Genomic DNA, 15,566 nt, shown 5'->3' on the forward strand with positions numbered 1-15,566 from the left:
TTTTCTTCATAGCCCAGAAATGACGGTAGAAGCATATTCATTTTGCCTATACAGACGCGTGCGTGTGAGCTGAGCCATTAATAATCGGGACTGAACATAATCCATTTGTGTGAACATGACTGCATGATAGACTAAACAAATACTGTTTTGACAGTTTTAGACTGCAGTTTGTTTATCTGAATTAGCCAGTTTTAGAACGGCTGTTGGCGTCTCAAAACAAAACAACTATTTATACACTCACCTTGTCCAACTTCCTAGATAACATGCTATGAATTTCTCTGTTGCAAAGAATTTAATTGTGTTTGTGTTAAATGCCTATAACCTGCACATTGTGATTTGCCAACATTTGTCATAGGCGACAGGAGTTTATAAAAAACAATTTTTTTGTTATACCACATTCAATTGTTATACTTCATCAGTGACAATGATGTCGTGTTGTGCTTTTAACTGTAGCCTAGGCTACTCATTGTTAATTCAAGGGAAATTTGCAATAGCTTAATGTGATTAGGGTAACAAAATGTAGTGCTTAACAAAAAGTGTCAATCGTTTTGGTGATTGCTGGATTGAAATGCCAGTTGTTGGAGCCAAGGTGAGTAGCATAATCTACGATCAATGACACTGAAAGTTAATCATGTTCTATAGATAACTTGATTGTGTGTGCCATCAAATTGCTAAGGTATTATCAGAAGTGTTGCGAATGCCTGAAAACAAAAAGAGTCTCGTTAAATAGCTCATCTATAATTCTACCACTTAGCCTAGGCCTACTGTTACTATGCATGAACCATCTCTTAGTTCATTGTTTACAACTGATTTAATATTAATATTCAATTGATGTGGTTCTCTGTGGCTCAGTTGGTAGAGGATGACGCTAACAACGCTTAGGTGTGGGTTTGATTCCTGCTGGGACCATATATACTGAAATGTATGCACTCACTGCAATGTAAGTCGCTTTGGATAAAAGTGTCAGCTAAATAGCATTTACATAATTGATGAATGATGGTATACTTGGTGCTATTATTGTTCTTAAGTCTTACAGCTGACAGGATTAATCATTTAAAAGGCTGATAGTGAGTTTTCATCATGTTTTAATCCATTTTGAGAAATCCTTGCAGCTCTCACGAGATTCTTGAAGCGCGTTCCCTGTACTTTCTGAACTACAAATCGCCTCTGCTTTAGCAACGGACTGCGTCTGCAGTGGTGCCCAGGTTCTGGTGCCACCAATTAGATGTTGATGATGATTCATGACGATTCAAGATGACAGCGCCAGTTTTGGGGGTTTTCTTAATTAAGGTGAACATTCTTCAGTCATCCACTGTAGAAGTCTTCTGTGGCCTTGCGTTTGCTCTGCTCACCAGTGCTTTTTTTTTTTTTTTTTACTGATGTTGTTTTTGGTAAGTCTAAGGTTTTAGCTATGTTTCAGATTTTTCAGTCTCATAATGGCTTTCTTGGCTTTCATTGACGTCTCTCTGGTCCTCATGGTCCTCTCTGGTCCTCATGTTGACAGACAGACTCCAAATGCAATAACAGACTCCAAAGGCAATAACAGACTCCAAAGGCAAACGCAAAGCCTAGACTCAATACTAGACATTGATTATGCCTTATTATTATTATTATTATTGATTATTGTCTTATGCCTGCACAAACGATGTTTTGGAACACACCTGCCAAGTCAATTGTCCCATTACTTTTGGTGCCCCGAAATAGAGGGACTATGTATAAAAAGTGTTTCTAAATGGTGAAACCAATATGTACACAAATACCATCAAATAAAAACGGAGAATCTATGCTTGAACCTCATATTCTTTTGATGTAAGACAAAATGTCTCATTACTTACTGTATATCATCAATGACACACACACACACACACACACGCTCATTACTGTGGTTATCTGTCAGCAGAGACAACTAAGTATCCAAATACCATGTCTGAACTAAGCAATCTGCTGCATGACAGGACGTGTGTGTGTGTGTGTGTCTGTGTGTGTGCGCATGTGCGTGTCCATGTGCGTGTGTGCATATTCATACATGTATGTAAGTGTGTGTATGTGTCTATGAGCACAAGAGCTATCAAGTGTGTATGTGTGTGTGTGTGTGTGTGTGCGTGTGTGTGTGTGTGTGTGAGTGTGTGTGTGTGTGTGTGAACTTTAGAGAAGGTATGTAAGAATGCAATGTGGTACAAGTCCATCAGGTCTCTGCCTGGGTGTGTTTTGGAGTGTGTATTTCAGTGGGGGGAATGAATGTGTCTGTAAAGGTGTGTGTGTGTGTGTGAATGTAAGGCAATGTTCGGGTGTAGTGCCATAACAGACGGACATTTGGCAAAGGGTTAACAGCTGTCTAGTCCACGCTTCGAGGTCTCCTCAGGTAAGACACGTACACACACACTCACACACACACACACACACACACACACACACACACATACACACACAAAACAGACGTCAAGTTGTTGCAAACAGTTGCCTCGCACTCCGACACACCCCATGTTAAAAGCTAGCAATTCAACGGTGCGGGTGGGGGTATTTAAACTTGAGCATTGACTTTACCTTCTCAACTTGGTTAAAACACACACACACACACACAAACACACACACACACACACAGAGAGAGAGAGTTTAGAGTTTTTCCCCGTTGAGAAAGGAGAAAGTGACAAAAGCAATTGAGAGAGACAGAGAGATAGTTGTCAAAACAAGTTGAGGAGATATTTTTGTCTGCTTTTATCGTTTCATCAGTCTTCCCTTCCATCTTTTTCATTGGACACACGCTGCGATGACATTGATAGATCATTTTTTATTTCGAACTGAACAGCCGTATTCTGTTCTGTGTGTGTGTATCGGCTTTTATTTATAGTTGTTTCCCACTGTTTCCCACTGCACCCTCCGCTGTTGTTTCTCTCTTTCTCTCTTTTGTTCTCTCTCTCTTTCTCTCTCTCTCCCACTTGTCTGTGTTGTGCTCTTCACTGTTCCACCATCATTTGTTACCTGTGTCTCTGTAAACTTCTCCTACTCTTTCTACCTTTTCCAGATCATTCCTTGTCTGTCCTCACCTCAATATAGCTGTAGTTCCACCTGTCCCCAGAACAGGGACTGGGGTTGGACTTTCTGCTCTTTCTACTGTTTCTAGATCAGAGACGGTATATACGTATCTATTGTGCTGTTTGCTCTATTGGCCATAGAAATAAAATTGAATATGGTATTTATACTCAAAGCTGAAAATGTTTGTTCCCAGGGCATGCTGTTGACAGCATTTGGTTGTGGTTTGATTCCCAGCCAAAACAGGGTGAGAAAGGGTACCCTGCCATTATGGGCATAGCGTCCCATATGCTAAGCTTCCCCAAAAGTCAATTTAAATAAAAGTAACAAAATGATATATTATCATCAAAGTCAGTAATTTATTCTCAACAATCACATTTGTCTCTTTTTCCAATGCAATTTGCAAGAGTGTAAATTTGTCATGGAGTAAATTGTGTTAATTTCTTCTCCTTTCATAATTCTCTTCGTCCTTGATCTTTTAAACAGTAACCGCTGGTGAACTTCACGAGCAGTGGTTTACTGATGGGTCTCGAGCGTGTGCAGCATGCAGTGGATGCAATTTGGCTAAATGACTGATACAGGAGGACATTTCTAAACTAAGATTAGGCTACGTTTATTGCATAGAGGAGCGAAATTGTTTGCTGTCTTTGTTTTTCGGGATTGGAACCTTTCTGTTTTTGGGGGATGGTCTTGGCCAGGCGGCTTTACTGATTGTTCGGTCTGTATTCATTCTTAGAAATTCAAGCGAGACCCAACTCACGGTGGAGTCCTGTCTGAATCGAGCTGAAGCACAACCTTCCTCCACACACGTCAAATAACAAACCCCAGCCCATGGAGACAGTCAGGTGGCCAAAATGCACACAGAACCTATTGCATGAACATGTGTTTCCAATAGACACAATTTTGCCCTGGAGGAGCTTGTTAAAAAGCTAAGATTTAAGGGGGGCTTCTTTTATAGGAATAGATTGTGCCTTTCCCTGAACAGCAGAAAGCAGATTGTGCAATCAACTTTCATGCCAGTACTTGATTATGGTGATATCACCTACCAAAATGCAGCAGCCACTACTCTTAAACTTGTGGATGCCATCTCCCATAGCACTCTTCGCTTTATCACAGGTGATAGTTTTAATACACATCATTGCATACTTTATCAAAAGGTTGGCTGGACCTTGTTAAAGTCCCGTAGATCTCTTCATTACTCGCTTTTTGTGTATAAAGCCCTACTGCATAAACTCCCAGCTTACCTAACCTCATTATTACAATTCAAGGACATAAATGACCTAACCTGTTCTCAGATGGTTAACTCTTCAGATTCCCCGGGTCTCCACCAAATTTTGTAAATCTGCTTTTAGTTATGGTGCACCTAACTGCTGGAACAATCTATAGAAAAAATATATTCAGTTGGTGCCGCTTGGGCAATTTAGGGTGTTAATTGAGGACCTCCTTGGTGAAAGATGTGATTGTTTCTCCTAATATTGTGGTTTTATATGGTGTATTGATTTTTGTACTTTAATGTCTTGTATTTTTATGTGTTGTTTTGTTATTGTGTAAATATTATGGACAAGGTGCACCTGCAAAAGAGGCCTTGGTCTCAGTCTGTTTCCCATGTAGAAATAATGATTATGAATGATTGCTGTGTCTCGCGGAGATCCACTTATTGTCTGTTTCAAAAGTAAATAATTCTATAGACTATATTGGACATATGGTGGCTTATTTGTTCTAGTAGCCTATGGTGTAGTTTTTGCGGTTGAAAATGTCCATCCATAATAATAACACATGTTGTTTGCCATACTGCTCTGGAAAGTGTGTTGGCGACTCATACAGTATATGGATGAGAAGTCCACTTGAATTGATGGGTAGGCCTACTGTATGACTAATACTAGCTTTAATTTATATAGGCTTAGGTGTGTACAACTGCATGGCATTCAGATGAACTTGTCATAACGCGGATCCAATCAAACAATCCATTTGAAGAAGACAGTTGTGGACGTTTCAGGTTTTTTCGGTTTAAATGTACTTATAAGCATACCTTTAAATGAAGAAATATTTAGACTTATTAGATTAATAGAGGTACTGTACGTGTCACCTCTATTGCGTGGTTTATAACACCAGCATCATACCAAGGAGAAAGGGACCGAGGGCAGGGGGTTCCATGCGACAGTACCAGAGAACAGCTAGGCTATATCACAAGTAAATCTAGACTTTTCAATAAAACATGGAACCAATTAAAACATTTAGCGACCTATAACAAAGCACTGCCAAAGACTAGGAATGTAAAGCCATAATGCAAGCTCTTAACGTTCTACGTAATTTCCATAAACCTCCCAAATTCCCTCTATGGAATGGGTCTGTAAGGGGCAGTGATCTTGGCTACAATGGGGCGGTGGTGGAGGAAGCTACTGATTATCTTGGCTACTGACGATCCACTCTTAAGAGATGACAAGAGATCAAAGTTAGATTCAGTTTAAAAGTGTGTTTCACACACACGATAAAAACACACACATAATGGTGAAATAATAATAATAATAAGCAATGGTGAAAGATGTGACAAATTGTATGCTATTTAATTTCATTGATCAGATCCAATAACATAGCGGAAAGTCTAATAGCCTTTCTACTGTAATGCATAAGAAAACATCGCTAAACATACATTTTTATTTCATTCATCAGCAGCCCAAGGACAGTATTATTTGAAACAATCAATCAATGTTAATTTTTGTAAATACTTTTGTAAATAACACAGACTGTCAAATACATTTGAATCGAGGCACAAGGACATTTGCTTTGTAAATACGGCTGCATGCGATATTCCAAACTTTGGAGATTAACATGAGCAATTATCCACAACAGGGTGGTTGGGGGGATTAGTGAAAACCTGAAGCGGGTCATTAGACAGTTCACACCCAATTGTTAACAAATGGTTGGGGGAAGGTGAAGGGGGAATTCAATGTTGCAAAAGACGTTTTGCACACTATGCACAATGAACTACATAAGCATCCCTGTCACAGCCATGAAGTGAAAAAAATGGGAGAGAAAAAAATCTTCAACTTTTCTATCCAGTCACAATCCCACTCTTCATGTCCCTGTAATCAACCTGATCTGTCCTTGTAATCAACCTTTGGCCAAATATAGGAGATATTCTGTCATTTGTGCAATGATCAATCTATCTATCAAGCTGGTTAAGCAAGGCTCTGCAATCATAAACTATTCTCTCTGTCATGTTTAAGTCTATGGAAGTCTATGTGTGTCATCTAGGCTGCTGGTTAAATTCATAGGAGTCGCATGAGTTTAAATTTTGGGGAAGCTATTTTTTAACAGGGGGTCTGAGGGTCCTTCCCCATAAAAATGAATTCAATTTTAAAACGCATTTTCTGCAATTCTACACATTTTAACATGACAACGATAAATGTAGGGCCTGTTTACAATTATAACCCATTAAATAAAACAGGGCAAAATTGGGTCTATTGGAATAATTGTTTCAATAGGCCTACATTTTACATGACTATTTTTTTTGTGTGCATTTTGGCCACCTGTCTCCATGGGCTGAGGTTTGGTGTGGAGGGAGGCTGGGCTCCTGCTGTAGAGATTTGGTTCAGCTCGAATCCGATGGTTCGGTCTTGCTCAAATTGCTAAGAACAAATACGGACCTAAACAATCAGCGCAACCACCTGGCCGAGATGGACAGGTGCATCATTAGGGTACAGGACCTTAGACCAACCCTCTCAAACAGAAAGGTTCCAATCTTGAAAAACAAATATAATAGCAGACACTCTTGCTCCCCTCTGCAATACATGCACCCTAACCTTAATTTAGAAATGTCCCCCTGTATCTATGGTTGTCTGCAAAGTCAGGTAGCCAAATTGCTCAAATTCAAATGTACAAGTTAAACAATGTAATAGTTTCCAAGAAACAAACTGTAGGAAACAAATGGAAGTTTAACCATAAGTCTAATGCTATGTGTGTTAAGGACACACAGGAGAATGGAGCCCATCACAGGCCTAAGCCAAAACTCAAAGAAAATCCTGCTGTTCTTGTCTTAAAATCATCTTCTGTCTTCTGTCATTGTTGGAATCAGGACAAATAGCCAAAATGCAAGATGTTCACCTTACTCCATCTCCATCTCGGACCCTTTCTCTCACCATATGCGATCACTTTGTGTGGTGGCATGCATTGGCATAGGCTCCTGCTAGATTGTAGCGCAGGATTGGATCAGTTGTTATTGATATACTGACAAATATATGCAACGCTCTCATGACCCGTCGGGTGTGGACGGGTGCACTCAGGTGAATCAGCTGTAGGTCTTGTGTCATTTACCAGAGAACTGATCATGTCATGCTTTTCACTCGCACTAACCACTACGTTATTCTCCCATCAAAAGTCACCAGAATTGCTTGTTTAAACAGGTGATATGCACCAGAAAAGGGGGGGGGGGTGGGCACAGCCACCACCCACCACACAACATTTTAGGCAGTACCCCCTTGCGAAATATACTTCCTACGTCCCTGACTGTCAGTCATTTCTACCACAGAAGGATGGATTTGTTCAAACATCCTTCACAGCTCTGGCCTTCACCTGGTGGTGGCTTTCGGCAGCACTTTACACGTCTTCAGGATCTGCTGCAGTATCTGCATACTAGTACTTGCATACATGCATATTTTAAACAGTGACCTACTGTATACCCTCCCATTGATTATAATGTTTAACTATTTGGAGTAGGATACTGTACACATGCAGGCACGCACGATTTATCTATAACTGGAAGTGAACTACTGACCCCCAATGGATTCATATGAGCAAGACGATTGGCACAGTGCATCCAGGAAATGCCGTTATGCTGCATCACCAATCGTAGGAAATAATATCAACCATAATCGTAGTCCAAAATGATCTTATTTTACCAGGCGGAATACAAAGTTCAACACGGGTTTCAATTGGGAAACATGCTTTATGGCACCAATTCTCCCCATGGCCACGTGCCAGCTTAAAAATATCTCGGCAGGACATACACACACACACACACACACACACTCACTTATAGTGATATACAATACATCATTATCTTGAAGGCCATAGACTTAGCCACCAAAAGATCTGGCAAGCTGGTGCAGTGTTGCCATGGTTACCAAACCTAGAGAGAGAGAGAGAGTTGTGAGAGACCAAGATTGTCACAGTGTAGAGGTGTTACTCACTCTTCTCAGATGTGTGTTTTTCTGTGTGTGTGTGTGTGTGGGGGGGGGGGGGGGGGGGGTTATTTTCCAATATCATTTGGTTTGCTAAACAGTAGAGGGATTGGCTAGAGAAATGTAACCACTCTCAAATGAATAGAAGTGTGTGTTGTGCATTGTGGATGTTACATTATATACATTCTTGTAAACAGCAGGCTAATCAATGTTTCCTTTTGACCATAAGATAGTGTACTGTCCCACTCATTCTAGGAGTTATTAGTTGTCGGAATTAGCTGCATTACCTAAGTGACACTGGCTGCTGACACAGGCAATTCCATAGCACTCATCACTGTAACATTGTTTTTCTGAAAGAAAAATTTAAAACACTCCATAATGAAAACTGTGTGTGTGTGTGTGTGTGTGTGTGTGTGTGTGTGTGTGTGTGTGTGTATGTATTCCTCCTGTCTATCTTTATTTCCCCTTACTCTCTCTCTTCTGCCCTCTTGTTTACTCTGTGTGTGTGTGTGTGTGTGTGTGTGTGTGTGTGTGTGTGTGTGTGTGTGTGTGTGTGTGTGTGTGTGTGTGTGTCTCTCTCTCCCTACCCCAATCCCTCTCTCTGTCTGTGTGTTGGTAATTTGATGATTTATCTGTGGAGATTCTGTTTACATGGGCTAATACACAGTCTTAACACACACTGTCAGGAGCCAGAGAGAGATAAGGGCTACTATCTCTTGATCACACACACACGCACATGCACACACACACATTCTCCCTACCTCTAACTAAAAAGAGATCTCAAGCCAGCAAATTCCCTGCTCCAAAACCATGTACCAACTAATCGTCTGTATCCATTTGTAGATTAGAAGATTAATTTGTGCGTGATGTAAAATGATCATCAGATTCATATGAAACACAACAACAGAGTTTTTCATGCTCCAAAGGCTTACTGTCTTAGATGAGAGATAGAGAGTGGGAGTTGTGGGATTATCCTGCATGATTAGAATCCACTCTTGCTTCCGTTCTATGTCTATTTGTTTAGCCGTGGTTATCTGTGTATTAAGTCTTAGCTCTCATATCTCTTTGTGAGTGCGTACAGTACGTTTGTGATACTGGAGGAGACTGTAGGGGGATATTGTGGGAAAACTATGGATGGCTTACGAGACACATGTCCGGGTTATCTCTTAATTGACAATAAAGCTTTAGGATTTTGAATTTGAAATAGCATACAAAATCTCTCGGCGGGATTGCTCACACGCAAGCACGCACATGCACGCACGCACACACACGCACACAGAGGAGAGCAGGCATGTCAAATTGGACACATAAATGGGTTAGAGAGAGTAGTGGGCTTTCTCTCTTAGTCCACTGCACACAGACAGTCGCTACATCTCTGAATGCATCCATTTGGCTCTTATTACACTTCACAGAACCCAGTCAATGGTCCACAGCTACTCTACTGTACACACACACACACACACACACACACACACACACACACACTCACACTCACACTCACACACACACACACACACACACACACACACACACACACACACACACACACACACACACAAACACACACACACGCAGAGGAGAGCAGGCATGTCAAATTGGAGTCAGGAGTTGCCTGTGAGTCTCCAGTATCTATTTTGAGGAGCCAACATCTCAACAAGGCAGCAGACTGATATGAGGGCATACTTCCATGTACAGTAACCGTCTTTCTCTTTCTATCTTTCATGTTTTCCTCTTTTTCTCTCTCTCTCTTCCTTTATCCCACTTTCAATCCTCTTTGTGAAACTTTGTCTCCCTCCAAATATTGATCTTATTCTCTTTTGTTTCCTGTATGATTCCCTCAGAAGTTTTCCCCCCTTGTTCCTTCCTTCCTCTGTATTTAATGCTGAATACTTGAGTCTTTGTCATGAGTCCTGCATGTTTGTATGTGTGTGTGTGTGCCTGTGTGCAGTATGTATGTGTGAGTGAGAGTGGTGTGGTATTGTATGTACATGCATCTTTAATATGTTTGTATATACAGTATGTGTTTTTTAACGTGTGTGTGTGTGTGTCTCCTCTCCTCAGACGACGGGCTGTACCAGAGACAGAAGGAGCCCCCCCCAGTCACAGACGACCGCAGACAGAGTCGTATCCCTGAACAGTTCGCTGGTCTCCTCCACGGCTCCTCCCCCGCCTGCGAGACCCCCGACACCCCCTACCACCTCTACAACTCCAAACCCCGCAGGTGCCCCGCCCCGGACCCCAACACCCACAACATCAACCTCGGACCCCCCACCGCTATCCATAGCAATTTGCTCCGGACCCCCGACTTTGGTGTGGGACTCCCTCCCGTCATACCCCGCACAGGTAGCGAAACCTCTGCCCTGAAAACCACCAAAGACCCCCCGAAACCGCAGGTGGTCTACCGGACCATATTCCACACGCGGGTCAACCAGAACAACAAGAACATCCAGAGCAACTCCGCTCCCCTGGGCTCCTCCTCTCACTCCTCAGACTCATCCTCCTATGCGCGGAACGGAGAGGTGGTGGTTGTGAGGGGCACCTCGGGGGCCAGCATACCCAGAGACGGGGCAGCGGGGCCTGGGTACGAGGAGCGGGCCTGCACCCTGGGGAGGATGAGGTCTATCCCCCGCAGCGTGCTGGACCTGCAGCTCTCCAAGACGCTGTCCAAGTCTGACTCCAACCTGGTGGCTGTGTCGCCCATACAGGTACGGAACATCATGTTTCTACATGTTATGGGGTCTGAATACATGTAGTCTGATTCCAAATCAAATCAAGTGGGTGGTACTTAAAGGTGCAATCCGTAATTAATTTTTCAGCCAGTTGGCTGGCCCGTCACTTTGTTTTTGGTACGATGTTGAAGAGATGGTAAATGTAACTTCTCTGAAATTAATAGACAGAACTCTGAATGCAAGGACTAAATGTCTGTGATATTTAAATTAATGTTTTAAACATATATCAAAGCTGTAAACATTGTTTTGTTAGAAACAATGAATCAAAAAACATTATATTTTGGGCTATGATAAGGTGAGACAGTTGTGCTAAGCTCATTAGGCATTTATAAGTTATATCCTTTGAGAATCAATGGGCATACACTATAATTAAAATGACCATTGAACAGCAGAACAAATCCAAGATTGTGCCTTAAACAAATGTATAGTTTGTCAGTTAGAATTGTTGGGTTTGGTCCCGTTCAGGTTAAGTACATTTACATTTTAATTTGTCGCAATCTTTCAGTCATTGTAAGTACAGTCTGAAACATGCAGTAAGGCAGTATGGAGGGTAGTGAGGGAGTTGAGACTCAATCGTTACTAGGAAACACTCACACTGTTCAAAGGTTTGTGTTCAAAGCAGTCACGTTGCTAGAATAAAAGCACAACTCAAACACACCAATGGCACTTTTCCACTAGAGACTAGAAAATCGTCAGTGTCAGTTTCACCGTCAAACCAGCATGACTACTCAGAACTGAAACAATAGATCTGTCAACAATTTCAAGTTTTTCTCCAGCAAATTTTTTAATAATATGACTTTAGGGGGCACTTAGTGGCGTAGCACACTAATGCGCTTACCACGTAATCGCAATGTTCCTGGTTCGATTCCGACCCTCGACCTATCTTGCATGTCATCCCTCCTCTCTCTCCCATCCTTTCTGTCAATCTCTACTGTCTCTATCCCAATAAAGCAGAAATGCCCTAAAAACATATTTAAAAAAATAAATAATAATATGACTTTGAAACTAGGTACTATATACTATAATGATGGTATTGTCAGGTCGCCAGCAACATAGTTTGAGTAAATAAACCTACCTTGTATATGTTTCAGTATAATAGTTTGAATCATTTATTTGATAAGTTGTGGAAATGCGCTTTCTCTTTGTAAAAGCGGCACAGTAGCCTGCTCTCCGCTGGTAAGACATCTCTCTAAGGCTGCAAACACATCGTATGTTGTGGTAGGATCAATTATCCAACTTTCATGTGCCCCCTTAGTTACATTCCACTGGGCCTGCAGTCACAGGTTTATATTGTGTGATTTTGTAACATAACAAGTACAGTAGCAGTCCCATATACTAGCTTAGCCAAACAATGGGAGGGCGCAGTACATGTCACAAATCTCCCCACGGCCCTTTCCTCAGAAAAGGAGGAGGCTTTGGGCCAAGCCCTGGTGCCCGAAGTGACAGCTGAAAAGCACCACAAATATGTTTGTAATGTTTGCATTGGCTTCTTATACATGTTGTCCTTTGGTTTGTGCTATAATGTCAAATGTTGCTGTGTGTTTTATATGTTTGATATGACTGTAAATGAGTCAAAGACAATCATCTAAATGTCATTGTTTAAATTGGACAGACAATAAAGCTTTTTGAATTGGACTTTTGAATTGTTTAGGAAGAGCACAGCTGGGGGTCCGGGGCTCGTGGCCAGGGGCCGGGGGGGAATCCTAGCCCAGCGGACCACACCAGTCCTGGGGGGAGACTGGAGAGAACACCCTCCTTCACCGCCGAATGGGAGGAGGTAAGAGACTCAATCAAACCCTATTTTCACTATAACTCATAAACAATAACATAAGGCTGAAGTTCTGGGTATCGTTCAATCAAATCAGATTTTGTTATAAGATAAGTTCAAAACAAAAACACAAAAAGCATAGTGAGCTGTGGGTCTTACTAGTGATATTACGGGTCCTTTTCACTCAAAGCGGATAACCTGTGTTCCAGTGGATCTAACAGGAAAACAAAAACAACTGGAAACATGTATTTGAAGCTTGCAGTTCTAATGCATCCACAGCTGCAACAGAAGACTTGTTCTGACCATGTATGACAGCATTACAATGTCTCCTATTGACCCTGAGCTATCATCAGCCAGTACAATGTGACTGAGTATGTGTTGATGTAGTTGAATTCAGTACATTGTATTTTATAAAGCTAAACAATATACAGTATATACTGTATATACACTCACCGGCCACTTTATTAGGTACAACTGCTCGGTAACGCAAATATCTAATCAGCCAATCACATGGCAGCAACTCAATGCATTTAGGCATGTAGACATGGTCAAGACGACCTGCTGAAGTTCAAACCGAGCATCAGAATGGGGAAGAAAGGTGATTTAAGTGACTTTGAATGTGGCATGGTTGTTAGTGCCAGACGGGCTGGTCTGAGTATTTCAGAAACTGCTGATCTACTGGGATTTTCACGCACAACCATCTCTAGGGTTTACAGAGAATGGTCAGAAAAAGAGAAAATATCCAGTGAGCGGCAGTTCTCTGGGCGAAAATGCCTTGTTGATGCCAGAGGTCAGAGGAGAATGGACAGACTGGTTCGAGATGATAGAAAAGCAACAGTAACTCAAATAACCACTCGTTACAACCAAGGTATGCAGAAGACCATCTCTTAACGCACAACACGACGAACCTTGAAGTAGATGGGCAACAAAAGCTGGTCCAACCCAGTACTAGCAAGGTGCACCTAATAAAGTGGCCGGTGAGTGGCCTGGTAAAACAAATCAAGCAACAGTGGAAACTAATGTCCAAAAGATAGATTACCTAAAGGTGCTAGAAAGAATAGACTCAGAGAACAACAGAGATGATAGAAACGAAGAAGTTGAAAACATTAGTAGTATGTGTGTCATATGATGGGAGTGTGTGTGTGTGTGTGTGTGTGTGTGTCTGTGTGTGTGTGTGTGTGTGTGTGTGTGTGTGTGTGTGTGTGTGTGTGTGTGTGTGGTGGGGGGGGTCTTGGCGTGTGTGTTGATGCCTTGGGGTGCCGTGGTTGTAAAGTGCCACTGACACACATTTTGTCATTGTCATACTTCCCTGTTTCTCTCACCAGAGCACACTGACCCAAATTACCTTATGGTCACTGCTCATCCATTCAGAGTGCACACACACACACACACTCACATTAGTCCCACCCCATGCATATGATCGTAAATGTACAGTCTATATACTGTAGTACGTAAACAAATAACATAATATCACCTATTACTTTCTTTACCTCACAGCCCAAAGTAGCATAAGACAGTGGAGAGGCTTGTGTGCGTGCATGTGTGTGTGTGTGTGTGCGCGTGATATTTCATATAATCTATGTTAATCAATGTTAATTTTACAGAGGCCACTCACACCACATCATTTACAGTGCTGATGGTGATAAATTACCGTACAGAATTCCCTATAATCCTCGGCAATTAACATGACCTTTTCTCTTTAATTAACTGCTTTGGGAAAATGCAAACCGAGGGGAAATGGGAGAAGCTGTTCTTGAAGGAGACAGAAAAGACTATTGTGTTATATTAACCAGATACTGCCACAGGGGAGGACTCACACTCTAACAGCCATTCAACTGACGCTACTCATTACGGCGCTGTGCTTAAAGGGATAGTTCACCCAAATTATTAAAACTGCTTTCATGTTTTCCTGGATATAGTCTATACACGCAAATGAGCACATGCCGATGTGCCCTCACTGAAATAGCTTCATGCATTCCAACAGGCAATCCAAGATCAATTCACTGTCACTGATGTCATCAATGTTTCTGTTAGTGAATAGCCATACAGTATGTATACAAACCAAGAGTTTTGACTGCAATCTCTCCTCTTCTCATGCTGTTCCCAATAGGATGTCACTAACCCTAACCCTAACCCTAAATCTGACCCTGACCCCGACCCTGACCCTAACCCTGACAACTGTATAGGGCTGTGATGGCCAGTTCAGTGGCTAGGAGCAGATCTGGGCTCAGATGTTGTGCAGTGGTATGGTTTCTATGGTTGCCCACCTTCCCCCCTCCCCTCTTCCTCTCTCTTCTCTCTAATTCTAAAGTTCTTTCTGTCCACGAGAAAGCGCTATACAAATTGTATGTATTATGAATTGTTATTATTATGATTATTATTATTATTATTATTATTAATTCACTGTTCCTTCCATTCATCCCTGGTTGAGCCCTTTTCTCTCTTCTGCCCTCCTTCTTTCTGTACACTCTTCTTCTGTACACACTTCTTTCTGTAGACTCTTCTTTCTGTACACTCTTCTTTCTGAACACTCTTCTTCTGAACACTCTTCTTTCTGTACACTCTTCTTTCTGTACACTCTTCTTTCTTTACACTCTTCTTCCGTACACTCTTCTTTCTGTACACTCTTCTTTCTGTACACTCTTCTTCTGTACACTCTTCTTTTTGTACACTCTTCTTTCTGTACACTCTTCTTCTGTACACTCTTCTTCTGTACACTCTTCTTTCTGTACACTCTTCCTTCTGTACACTCTTCTTCTGTACACTCTTCTTTCTGTACACTCTTCTTTCTGTACACCCTTCTTTCTGTACACTCTTCTTCTGTACGCTCTTCTTTCTGTACACTCTTCTTTCTTTACA

At 41.7% G+C, this 15,566-nt stretch overlaps 1 protein-coding gene across 1 annotated transcript in view; it reads left to right on the top strand.

The window, feature by feature from the left end:
* The window catches only part of anks1b (ankyrin repeat and sterile alpha motif domain containing 1B), a gene marked incomplete at its 5' end in the record, with an annotated part of 196,367 nt that overhangs the window by 117,028 nt on the left and 63,773 nt on the right, over positions 1-15,566 (top strand). Inside the window, 2 exons of the mRNA XM_083691827.1 lie at positions 10,272-10,915; positions 12,591-12,716. Coding sequence (XP_083547953.1) covers positions 10,272-10,915; positions 12,591-12,716 — 770 coding nt within the window. The remainder of the gene's footprint in view (positions 1-10,271; positions 10,916-12,590; positions 12,717-15,566) is intronic.

The sequence above is a fragment of the Argentina silus genome (genome assembly GCF_951799395.1).
Source record: "Argentina silus genome assembly, chromosome: 20".
NCBI lineage: Eukaryota > Metazoa > Chordata > Actinopteri > Argentiniformes > Argentinidae > Argentina > Argentina silus.